Source organism: Camelus dromedarius, chromosome 5 (genome assembly GCF_036321535.1).
Source record: "Camelus dromedarius isolate mCamDro1 chromosome 5, mCamDro1.pat, whole genome shotgun sequence".
Lineage (NCBI taxonomy): Eukaryota > Metazoa > Chordata > Mammalia > Artiodactyla > Camelidae > Camelus > Camelus dromedarius.
Window position 1 is genome coordinate 31445859 of NC_087440.1, and position 12849 is coordinate 31458707.

Sequence of the window (12849 nt, forward strand, 5' to 3'; positions counted from 1 at the left end):
TTACAGCTCACATACCTTCAGTTCAAATCGGTGCCCCACACCACTCCCACTGCAAGGGTAAACTTGAGAGTTTCTCAGTTGACCCCTTGTGTGCAGCAGTCCTCGGCCCTCTTATCAGAAAGAGAAGGAACTTATGCCCACCCTCACGTCCCAAGGACTTCCAGAACCCTAAGAGACTTCAGCTACTTAATATAGATGCCAGAAGTAGCTGGTTATAACATGGAGAGAGCCACTGGGTCAGAAAAACCGTGTTGAATCCTGATTTGAATACCAATTTTATATCATCGTACAATTTCAGATTCCTCTTCTGTAAAATGTAGAATTGGACTAGATTATCTCTTAAGGGCTTCAAATGCTAACCCTGTGATTTTATTCAAACAAAATAGAGGGCCTCTTGCTGGACATGCCTGAATGACTTCCAGTTCTCTCCCAAGAGGTAATAAAGGAGCTGGCAGTGCAGCAGCTCAGGAAGGTGAAAGGGAAGCTGGCTTCACTCACTACCCCATCCTTCTCCAAGGTGGCAAACTCTACTCCTTCTCCCCAGAGAAGAGTCTAATCACAGGTCCTAATGGACAAGATCTCTCCGTAGCTGGTCAGAAAGGCCTATACCCAGGAGTCCAAGAGTTACCACTAAGCTTCTTAAATAGGAAATAAATCCAGGCCCCTTCAAGTCTTGGATAAGAACACAAATCTGAACATGTGTAAGTAATGGGTGGAGAAGCAGAGGCAGGAGGCAGCAGGGTTGGAACAGGAAAGGCCATAACTTCACTTTATTTGTATTTCCTCCTTACACAAAGCCATCAAAACAGGAACAAAGATGGGAAGGGGAAAGGGCTGAAAATATGTTCAATCCACATGTTCTCAGGGCCATCCCAGGGAGCACCTGAAGCTGAGTGCCTGCTGGAGTAGCCTCGGGTCTAACAAGAATTCCTCATGCCCTGGCGTGAAGTCTTCACAGATTGGTGGCTTGAGCCCTGCAATTCTCATCCTTTCCCATCTTGCCATAAGGTAGGAAAGCAGACTGAAACGCTCTTCTCTTGATGGGCAAGGCCAATCAGCACCCACAGCGTACTGCATCTTCTGTGCTACAGGAACAGAACCTGAAGCAGCTTCTAAAGCTCTGGACACTTGTAGACAAGGCTAGAGGCCGATGGTGTAAGAGCGGCCTGTGGGGTTGTGAATGGCAGAACAGACCGGTGCTGTCACAGCCCACTCATACCACACCTTCTTGGAGTTGCTGCATCGCCAGAAACGCACACAGATGGTTTGGCCTTCACGTACCGTAATGGGCTGCTGTAAGAAGAAAGACAGGGAGGTTCAGGGTGGAGCCAATGAACTTTTTGTGTCCATGTACTGAGCTAGGTGTAGAGATAAAATGATCAAACATGATATTCCAACCCTCATGATGTTTATTAGAAGTCTATCAGAATAAATGGAATTGAACAATCAGACACTGGCCAAATAATCAAAAGTGGGATGAACGCTGTGAACAGGGATAGGGTGCTATGAAAGCACCTGTGGAAGATAATGCTAACCTAGTCTAGAAGGTCAGGGAAAGGCATCTGACAATAGGAATATTTAATGAGACCTATTAGATAAGTTAGCTCGGTCAAGAAATGAGCAAGTAAGTTCACAAAACTGTGAAAGCCCGAGGCAGGAAAGAACATGGGGCATTAGAGGAACCAAGACAAGGTCCAGACAACTGAAGCAGTGTAATGAAGAGGACAGGGCTGAAAAGGCAGGCTAAAGCCAGATCACACAAAGTCTAGTAAGGATTTAAGACCTGTATCCCAAGGGCTATGGGAAGACGTTGAAGGATTTTAAAAGCAGGAGAGAGAGACGATCAGATTTGAGTTTTCACAAGATGACTCTTGCTGGAGGTAGAGAATGGATAGAAGAGTAGCCAGAGTAGATATGGGAAGCCAGGTAGAAGGCCACTACAGACATCCCTACAACAGAATCCAAGAGCCGCAGAACATGGGTCATAGCCAAGTATCATCCTGGGAGAAGGGAAGGGGCAGAACACCAATGGCAAAAGTTACTCTTTAACCCAAGGAGCCTTAAAGGTGACGCCTACCTTAATAGGGAAGAGGATGGGAAACCATGAGAACATCCCAGGAGAGTGAGTCTCTGGACGGATACCTAAGTGGACAAAATAATGAAAAATATTGAGGTCTCTATGACTCTGCTTTTTGCCTAGGTTGAGAATCTCTTCTGTGAACCCAGAAACAAGTAATCAGAGATCCCCATTCACAGATTCCTGGGCTCCCCGTGACTCTCAGTGAAACATGTACATTAGTTGCCCAGCTAGCATGCTCTCACACCCGCCATCCACTGCCCCAGACACTCACTCAGAGTGATGTCCTGATAAAGCACAGTCTCAAAGTAGCCTGCAAAGCCGTGCAGCACTGTGTTCACCTCCACGGGAAACTCCAAGGTGCAGTAGCGGTTGTTGTCAATCATAGGATCTGTCAGGGAAGAGCCGTGTGGGTGATGAGGGGCCAGAAGCCCTAGACAACTTGGTAAAACATGAGCAGGAACCAGGAAAGGAAGCCTAGACAGAGACCAGATAGCGCAGACCCCGGGCAGCAAGGGAAGAAACCAGGAGGGCGAGCTCTCACCCATCCAGCTGGAGGACAGCCATGCAGGAACCCACCTCTGTTGGGATGGCTGAAGGTAAAACAGGGCTGGGGCGCAGAGAGCTGGTGGAAGTTGTGCAGCCGTACCACATAAGGCATCTCAAACTGGGCCTGTCCCGAGAGGCAGAGAACAAGAGCTAGAGAGGACAGGTGAGAGCCACCTCCTTTCTCAGGGAATGTAGCTCAAGCTCCAGGGACACAAAAAAAGGTAAAAACCATAGTTTCACTTCAACCACTTTCCCACATCCCCAACCCCTCCTTCATCTTCTCCAGTGGAAGAAAAGTTATGCTAATACAGAAAAAGAAAAGGACTAAAGAAAGACAAGTCCTCCAGAGGAGAGTGGCTCTTTACCTCAGGGTCACGGTCCTTTTCCCGACAGGCTCGGACCTCATTGTACAGCTTAGAGGAGGAGATGGGAGCTAGAAAGGAGGTGTACTCGCCAGGGATGCTCACACCGTCATCTACAGAGCAGGAGGGTCCCATTAGCTCCCAAGAGACGGAAATGGTGCACCTGTACTAACCGAAGGCTCAGACCTCCCACAGCTGAACGGACCCAGGCAGCTCCATGTTGTCGCATCCCCAGGCTGACCTGCTCCCAGCTCTTGTCCTGAGGGAGTCACTTCTAGGTTCATTTACAGAGTGACACGAGAGTAAAACTGGAAGGAACCCAAGGTATTCTAATCTAGTGGTCCTTAACTTTCTTAACGCCAAGTCCTCTGAGATCCTGAGGAAAGCTAAGCCCGAGGTGCATGTCATGTCACCTCAAAGAGTCTGCAGACCTCAGATTAAGAGTCTCTGCCCTGGTCCACTCCCCTCATTTTATAGATGTGACCACCGAGGTTCAGAGACTACTTCATTTGCTAAGGACACAGACCCAAGTCTGCCCCACCTTCCCCTAAGCCTCGTAACCTCCTGCTGGCTGCTGCCCCACTCACCCCTCCCCCACCCGGCCCAGCCTTCCCAGCTGATAATCCAGTCCCCTTCCTCAGTACACCCCAGCCTGGAGGCACCTTTTAGGAAGTGCTGGGCTCCATCTAGGCACTCAGGTGACAGCTCATTGTCAGCGAAGGACCCCAGAAGCTCACTGACAATGATATCTGCTTTCTCTGGAGCCACCCACTCCCGCATGTCCGATGAGACTACTGTCACCTGGCTTCCCCATTCTTCAAACTGCCAGTTCTCTAGCCTAAAAGAGAGAAGATACAAGTGAGGACACCCGTAAGAAAAACTGGTACAGGGGACAAACGTCCCAGCAGAGAGGTTGCTACTCACGTCACCACAGCGTTTGGGTTCTTCTCCACGGCGTACAGCTTTATCCGCCGGTCGGCCTGCTTGGCTGCCCGCAGGGAAGCGTTCACCAGGGGCCCCCGGCCTGCCCCCAGCACCATCAGCACTCTAAGGAAGAGAGGGCAGAGCCAAGCTGAGTCGGCATGGAGAGAAGCAGGTATGCAGGTATCTGGGGTCACCGGGAGAGCACTCACTGGACGTTGGTGTCCTTCTCTTCATCTGGCACTCGGTCTAACAGACATTTATAGATGGCCTGGCAGAAGGAGAGAAGATCTCATGGCTATAATGCCATCCTCACCCAGGTCATCCCAGGCCTTGTGCTTGACCCAATCTAGGACCCACATTGTACCTGCTGGTACTGAGAGTATTTGATGGGGTCCTTTTCAAACACTTCATATGTCTGAGATTCCAGGTTATCCATCAGTGGCTGATGAATAAGAGAAAAGAGGCGATGTAAGTTAGCCAGTTTTTGACAAGGAAAACATGCCAGAACACCAGAACCTTTCCAGTGCCTCCTGAGCTTTGGTAGGACTTTAGGGCACCTGCTCTCTAGAGACATTTCCTCCCCTGACCTCCCTCCCTCCTGGAGTGGGGGACCCACCTGGAGTGGGGACTGCAGATAGTCTTCATAGCCCTTGGCAAAGAGTTCGTAGGCATTGGGTGGAGGTCGGTTCTGGCTCAAGTATTCCAAATACTGGAGGTAGGAGCAGAACTCCTTCTCTGAATGGTGGTTGGTGCCTGTGATGATGAACTGCACCTCCAACTGTGAGAATAAGTCAGACCTTCAGACACAGTCCTCAAACCAAGAGGCCAGTATTACAGTTTATGGCCAAAGAGCTCTAGCATAAAGTAAGGCCCAGATCAGTAGTTCTCCATTCCAACAAATACCTCTAGACACCAACAGAAGCAGCATGAGGCTTCAATGAACTTATAAAGCCCACCTATGCCACGTAAGCATCTTCCTGGCTCAAAGGGCCTCATGGATTCTTGCTGTAACTTCTTCTTCTTCTTTTTAACTAATGACTGTTATTTATTTATTTTAATGGAGGTACTGGGGATTGAACCCAGGACCTTGAGCATGGCTCTGCCACTGAGCTATACTCAGCCCACCTTGCTGTAATTTCTTGAATGAAACTTTCTACAAAGTTCTCATGAGATCTGGAAATGTTTCTGGGGCTCCTGCTATCATTTGCCTTTTTGCCCTCGAGCCTCCCAACTTTGCTGAAACTGTTCTCCAGAAACTAGAGAGGAAAAGAGTCAGCCCCACAGAGGAGGGGAGAAAAAAAAAAACAACTCATCACACATATGTGAAGAAGGCAAGAGGATTAGATGGAGCATCTTTAAAACCCTTCTGCTACATACCTTGAGGAGTCGGAAGATCAGCCTCTGGTGCATCTTAGAAAGAACAGGAAATCCCTTCTTATTGGTCAGGAAAATGCTGGTGGGGAGAATGGCTGCTTTGATGGGCTCCCCAAGCCAACGATCAATGACATGATTAGATGGGAGGTCAGCACCAATTTCAAGAGCTACACAAGGGAATAGAAAGACCTGTCAATCACTGATAGGCCAGAAGCCTTTCCCTGCTCTTTTGTGCAAGATCTCTTTACTCCTTAAGAGCAAGGCAGACTGAGGCACAGAGAAAGTAGCAAAACTGCCCAGCAGCCAAGTCTGAAACTCCTGATTCTTAGTCACAGGAGGTCAGGAGGCTAACCTAGCCCAGGACCTTTGTGGACTTACCCACCGCAATCCTCTTGCTATAATCACACAAGGTCCGGAAGTTGTGCCACCTGTCCAGAGTCAAATACAGAAAAAATACAGTCAAATACAAATGGCCCACCAATCACCATATCTTAAGGAGACCTTCCTACAGGTTCCACCCTGAACTTCCCCTCATCCTACCCTTTGCCCTGGTACAGCAGCAAAGGAGACATACCACATCCATGTCTTCTCCTCTCCACTGTACTCTGTGTGTGAAGTTGGTACATTCTCAATTATATCATCTCTCAGGTCCTCTGGTGCCACCAATGGTACCCGCATCCAGAACTGCACATAAACAGTAACCCTATTTAGAACTCTATTTTGAACTCCTTGGGTCCAGAAAGCTCCTTCAATTAAAAAGATCTTGATTCAGATTTCAAGTTAATTCCCTTCTATGCTCTTCCCAATTTGTGATTATATTTATGTGTACACGTATCTTGTGTATATCCTTATACAAGTATCTGCCTTGTCTTTTATTTCACTATAAGTTTCTGAAAATAACTGAATATTCTATATATTTTATAACCCTCTGCTTACCACTTTTAGTTGGGGGCAGGCAGTACTGACATTTCAATTCTGCCAAATGTGCACTTTACTGAATGGCTAGGAACAGGAAGGTGCTTAGCACAGCCCGACTACCATAATATGCGGCAAGAAAGGAGGCTCTCAGCCATACCATGGAGGAGTGGTGGCCAGTGTGGATGTGGTTGGTCAAAACTCTTGCCAAGTTTGTGTTATCTTCCTGATTTAGGGGCAACAGGAAAGCTGGAAGACCCAAATACGCCCCAAAATTCAGCTCCTGTAACATAGCCTGGAATGGTGAGCAAGAGGAAAAGGTTAAGAGCTAGTAACCCAAATAACTTTAATTGCATTATATTAGATTTACTAAGTTAGGGAGTGGGGAAAAAACTGTTTTATCCACCCAGCTTGTTTAGAAACCTGATTGTTAGAAAGATTCAGTGAAGGGCTCAGTCTTACCGCCTCCGAGTTCCTGCGGATCTTCTCCACTTTTGAGTCTGGACGAATCCATGGAGAAAGCTTTCCCACAATTAGTGTATTCCAGTCTGCACTCCCCCACCCAAGAAAGACAAAGACTAAATAAGGTTCAGAACTTTACTCATTCAATTTCTAGTTCTTAACAGGGAATAGAGAGTAGAGATGAGAGACAAAAACTTTTTCTAGCAGATACAGGATAGCCTGATGCAGAATAGGAAACTAAGGCTTTTAGCAGGTAACCAAGGCGAGAAGTCTATATCCAAGAGAAGAACCAATACATCGAAGTCAAGAAAGGAGGAGTAGAAAAGCACTGATAAAGCATGAGTTTCGTTACTGTCTCTAATAATTAAGGGGCATGTGGGATGGTCCCTACCCCTTCCTGACAGCAGTAGGTCTGATCGTGTCTGGGGGCCCGGCCGATTCTTAGCAGGTTCCTGAGTGAACTCCCTCTTGAAACGCGGGTGGAAGACAGGCATGCAGAGGAAATCAAACCTACAACCGCGACAGACCCAGAATCGTCATGTAAAGAGAGCAGCAGTGCCCAGAGATCCAAGTAAATGGACTAGGCTATCTCGATTCTGCACAACCCTTTCAGCTGCCACCAGTCACCCACTGGACTGCTGAATTCAGCCCACCCTGGGGCATATCACTTCCGCTGCACTGTGCCTCAATTTCTCCCCAGAACACAGCCATGGAAAAGATAAGCAAGGAGAAAAGAGGAAAATCCACGCCACGTGGATTTTCTACTCTGTTGTCACTGGTTTTCCAGGACTGTCACATCCAGATCTTCTCTAGTGCTACCCATGCTTCCCCCCTCAAGGTTTAACTCTTCTCTCCCAAGTGCCCTAACACTTCCTCTTATTCTCGGGCGATAACCTCGCTCTCCAGTGCCCTGGAGGTCTGCATGCCCCCTTTTTGAGTTTACCTGATAACTCCCCCGACTTTGGGGTTCAGTGACCACACGCCCTCCAAAAGTTTTTTTTTTCTTTCTCTCTCTCGCACGCTGCAGGACCCGAGACTTCTCCCCGCAAGGACTAATGGTTTCTCCTGGCCTCGTCTTACACACTCCGACCCCCCTCACCCCTGCCTCTAAGGGTATGACTGGTCTGCCCCTCTCCGTCCCCGAGTTCGGACCCCGCATTCCGCTCGTAGAGGTCCATGCCCTCACCCCTGCTTGGCCACAGCCCCCAGTGTGTCAGCTATTTCGGGGACGCAATTCAGGTCCCTCCCGCTGGACACGCGGCTTCCACCGGCACCTCCGACCGCCATCGCCGCCATCTTTTCCCTCGCGCTGTCCACGCCGAGATTCCCTGATACTAGCAGCCAATCACAAAGCAGAAAAAAAGCCCCCCAGAAGGCGGGACGAGTCTCCCTAACAACCAGAGCGTCTCCCACGGCTCCGGAGCGGCAGGAGGAGGGGTGGGGAGTGGCTCTTCCCGCCAATCCGCAGGCTGCACAGTGACGTACGCAGTGGCTTCGGAAGAGTCACCAATCTCAGCGTCTGGTTCTCGACGAACTCCAATTTCCCACAATGCTTTGTGTGCTCGCAGAATTCCGTTAAGAGACTACACGTCCCATGAGACCCTGCAGTATAAGCTTGAGGTATCATCATTGAAGGCAGCGTGACTGTCTCAGGGCCAGTGGCGCAATGGATAACGCGTCTGACTACGGATCAGAAGATTCCAGGTTCGACTCCTGGCTGGCTCGGTGGGACTGGCATTTACTTATTGCATATCATACATTATAAGCAGTGTTTTTAAAAGTCTTCCTTTCCTTCCTTTTAAAATTTCCTCATTATCTCCTCTCGCCCTCGTTCTCAGGTCTTAATTTGATTGTGTTCTGCAGCTATTTTATGTCAGCTTTTTCCATTACCTAATTCAAAGGTGGTTCTTGTCACTATTTAGGTCCGTCTGAATCCTGAGAAAACTAGGTTAATGGCTGGTGCTCTTAAAATGGACTTTGTATGGGCCCTTCTCGTGAACCTATATCTCAAACACAAAAAGTAAATAAACACCTAAACACACACACACACACACACACACACACACACACACACACACACACACACACACACACACACTCCCTCTCCCTCTCCCTGTCTCTCCAGGGAAGACAGAGAAAATGAATTCATGTTGAGGAATTAAGAGTGGAGAGGAGTTATAAACTGCCTGGCAGAGGCCTGAGAGAATCTCTGCATTTTCCTTTGTGGATACTTGCTAAAGGAATGGAAAAGAAGGAAAGAAATGAGGCAAAGACATAGGGAGGAGAAAGGGAATACTGAAGGCAAGGAGCCCAGAGGTGTTGAGGGCCTGGCAAAGGGAATGGAAAGAGAACACAATACAAAAGTCCCTAAGCAGGAGTCGGTGACAGAATTTAGGGACCGACTGACAGGGAGCCTAAGAAAGGGAAGTCTGGGGTTGGTGCCCAGGGTTCTGGCCTTGTGAGACAAGAAATCAGAGAAGCGAGTTTAGAGAGAAACAGGGTTTGAATTTGGAAATGCTAAATTGGACGCCTAGGGGGCGCTGTGTAACCGAGAGTTGGATGAACGGTGATCCGCACCAGACAAGATTTGGAAATGGCCATAAGAGAAGTGGTGACTGAAGCCATGAGACTGAATGAGATCACTGTAGCCCATGGGGGACAGAGTTCTGAGAAGCACGGAACGGGTGTGGATAGGATAAACTATAAGGAGACCTGGGTTCAGTGTAAGTGCCCCCAAAGGATGAAAATCAGAAAGCCAAATAATTGAGAAAATGCTTATGAAGCCTAAAGGAGTTGGAGGTGCTTTGTCCCATCTTATTATTATTATTACTATACTCTATTTCTTAAAACAGTTTTAGATTTACAGAAAAACTGAGCAGACAGTACAGTACAGGGAGTTCTAACATGCCTCGCTACAGCTTTCTCTATTACTAACATCTTAACATTAGTTTGGTACATTGTTACAATTCATGGACCAGTATTGATACATTATTAGCTAAAGTGCATAGTTTATTCAGATTTCCTGAGTTTTTAATTTAATGTCTTCTTTCTGTTCTACCATCCTATCCAGGATACCTTATTACATATAGTTGTCATGTCTGCTTAGGCTCCTCTTGGCTGTTTCAGTTTCTCAAATGTTCCTTGTTTTTGAAAACCTTGATAGCTTTGAGGAGTACTGATCAAGGATTCTTCAGGACACCTCTCTAATGGAATTTATCTGGTGGTTTTCTCATGATTAGCCTAGGGTTATGGGTTTGGGAGAGGAAGATCACAGAAGTAAAGTGCTGTTTTCATCACATTATATCAAGAATACATACTATCCACATAATTGATGACTGTCGACATTGACCTTTATCACCTAGTAGAACTAGTGTTTATCAGGTTTCTCCACTGTAAAATTACATGCCTTCCCCCTTCCATTCCGTACTCTTTGGAAGGAAGTCCCTTTGTGCATTCCACACTTAAGGAGTGGGGAGTTATTCTTCCCCTCCTTTAGGGTGGAGTGTCTACAATATTTATTTGAATTCTTCTCTGCAGGTCTTACAAGTAGGTAGTCGACAGGAAGTGGGTGAGCGCTGTGCCGACATTTTAAGAAGAAAAAGAGTTGTTGGGGAGGCCTGCTTGTTCTCTGTCCTCTCTGTGCCCAACCAAACACTACACTCACAGAAGACTTATTAGATGTTGTTTCATCTTCAGAAGCTAATTATCTGGGCTGTGGACCATCTGTGCTCCTGGCATCTTCCTCCTGATGTCAAGCTGGTGGCTGCTCTGTTGGTTGTTAACTAACCCATCCATGGGTGAAAGGGAGAGAGGAAAATCTATGAAACGGTGGTGTCAGTTTTGCCATGAGTTAAAATAATTTTCAAAACGATTTGCATGAAAAGAGCCTAGAATTTCTGACTGACTTTAAAGTAAGTTTAGATGGGCTGAGTTTCATTTGTCTGTAATGTTTGTGTTTTTTCATTCAGAATGGCCTCCGCTACGTGGCAGGCATGATGCTGATCAGTTCCCAGTAATTCTCTACCACATTGCTCCCTGCCTGTCCTACAGCACTTTCCTTTCCCTTACAGAACAGCAGGGACCATGGCTCTGTCTACATGAGCTACAGAGGAGCAGAAGGGAAGGACTGAAAAAGAAATAAAGAAATAGAGAAACTTTTAAAGGACTTGGTCCCAAGCATAAAGTCAGAGTTGGTGAAGTCTGTCTTATCCTCTGCTTCCCTCTGCTCTGCTCTCCATGCTGAACCCTTGTGCTCAGAAGCATGTCAAGCCCTGCTATACCATAGGCTATAGGCGTTTGCTGGGATGAAGACAGGGAGTGGTGGGTGAGAAAGAGTGTTACGTACTCCAACAGGAGCCAGTGACCAACAAGCCAGAGCACTGGGAACTTTTCTGGAATGGAAGGAGCACCCACTCCCAGATAATCCTCCCTTCGCCCTCGGGCATGCCTCACCTTCAGGCCCAGTTCTTACCTGCTCCTGTTTTTATGTCCTTGTGTAACACTGCCAGCCAGTCCATTATAAACCCTCCTTTCACCTTCTCCTGAGCTCCCGTCCTGCTCAGCACGCCCCTCCCTCCCCAGGCCCACCTTCACTCACCTCTGTGCCTGCCCAGCCAGCCGCACTCTTCATCACCAAAATAATGGCCCGTTTGACCCTCCTACTGCTCCAAATTGCTTCTTCACAATCAAGGCTGTCCTCCAGCTACAAAAGTGGCAGAGTTACTGAGGCAAAATAATCTCTGCCAATTTGCATTCTCTTCTTTGTCATCTCTATTATACAGTATTTATCTGTCAGAATGAATAGAAAAGTAGAAAGTGTTCTGGAACATGGAAAAAGATGGAAAACTACCCAATTTGTTTATGAAGCCAGAATATACCTAATATCAAAACCTGTCAGAAACAGCACTCCCCCAGAAAAAGCAAATCTATGGACCAATCTCACTTATAAATATAAATGTAAAAATCTTTTAAAACATTTAAGATTAACACATAATACACTATTGACTAGCATAATAATAATACCAGAACCAATTAGGGTTTATCCCAGGAATTAACACAGGGTTAGGTATTGGGAAATTTATTTGTATAATAGGTCAAAAATAAAGCAAACAAGAAAACCATTTGATCATTTTTAATAGTCACCAAAGAGAACACGGTAAGTCAATTCCATTTTCTTAAACATCCTCAATAGTCTTAATATTCTTTACATATAAACACATCTATGTATATATGAAGTCAACAATTTATGTAAAGATAAGATAAAACAGGAATGTCTTGTCTCATTGCTGTGTTATTTAATACTATTCTGAAAAATCCAATACAATAAGACTGGAAATTTTTTAAAAGGAGTTATAACTTTTGGAAAGAGGGAAGTAAATTTATCATTGTTTGCAGATGACATGGTTGTATACAAAGAAAATCCATGAGAATCAGTTCTAAAATATTGAGAATTAATAATAGAACTCAGAGACATCACTTGACACAAGAAAAATATAAAGGGTATCTGTAGCCTTCTTACAAACTAAGAATAACCAGATAGAAGACATAATAAATAACATAGTAGTTAAGATCGTGGGCAGTGGAGCCAGATGTCAAGAGGTTAAATCCCTATTTATCCATTTACTAGCCATGTGAACCTAATGCTTCTGGCCTCAGTTTCCTCATCCACAAATTGGGAATGTAAATAATAGTTCTTACCTCATAAAGCTGTTATGAGGATTAAATTAGTTAATATAGTAATGCATTTAGAACCTAACCTACACATAGTAAGCCTTCAATATATATTAGCTATTGTGGCTAGTATTTTCCCATATAGAAGTAACAATAACACCACCATAAAATACTTGGCTGTAACCTTACTGGAAAATGTGAGGAACCTATATTTAGAAAATCACAAAATTTTGCTTAAAGTTATAATGCAAGATTTTTAAAAACTGGAGAGATGAGGCACGTTCTTAGGGAAAAAATGAAGCTCATAAAGATGTCAATTCTTACCAAGTTAATTTCTCACTTTTCCAACATTCAACCACAATTCTAATGGAATCTTCTGTTACTTAATAAAGTGATTCTACCATCCATTTGTAGTAAAAAGCAGACAAGAAAAGCAAAGAAAAATTCCAAAAAAAAAAAAAAAAAGAGGAGAAAGGAGAGGGAATTTGCTCTATATTTTTAGCCCATTACCTCAAA

At 45.7% G+C, this 12849-nt stretch overlaps 1 protein-coding gene and 1 non-coding gene across 3 annotated transcripts; one reads left to right on the top strand and one right to left on the bottom strand.

Moving 5' to 3' along the window:
* Positions 1-742: 742 nt before the first annotated feature.
* Positions 743-8131, bottom strand: PRMT5 (protein arginine methyltransferase 5). 2 transcript variants are annotated; one of them, XM_010989421.3, is made up of 17 exons: positions 7850-8131; positions 7055-7173; positions 6664-6749; positions 6362-6496; positions 5861-5970; positions 5665-5714; positions 5290-5453; positions 4529-4690; positions 4277-4354; positions 4122-4180; positions 3913-4035; positions 3651-3826; positions 2992-3101; positions 2657-2750; positions 2352-2468; positions 2078-2142; positions 743-1293 (listed from the first exon to the last, which is right to left on the bottom strand). In XM_010989421.3, the coding sequence occupies exons 1-17, from the start codon at positions 7957-7959 to the stop codon at positions 1141-1143; spliced, it is 1911 nt and encodes a 636-aa protein (XP_010987723.1). In that variant the 5' UTR covers positions 7960-8131; the 3' UTR covers positions 743-1140. The 2 variants fall into 2 exon arrangements, with proteins under 2 accessions (XP_010987723.1, XP_010987726.1); XM_010989424.3 differs by lacking the exon at positions 7850-8131 and adding an exon at positions 7746-7838.
* A 184-nt stretch (positions 8132-8315) lies between these two features.
* Positions 8316-8388, top strand: TRNAR-ACG (transfer RNA arginine (anticodon ACG)). Its single transcript has one exon. It is a non-coding gene; the product is annotated as a tRNA-Arg (tRNA).
* Positions 8389-12849: the final 4461 nt, after the last annotated feature.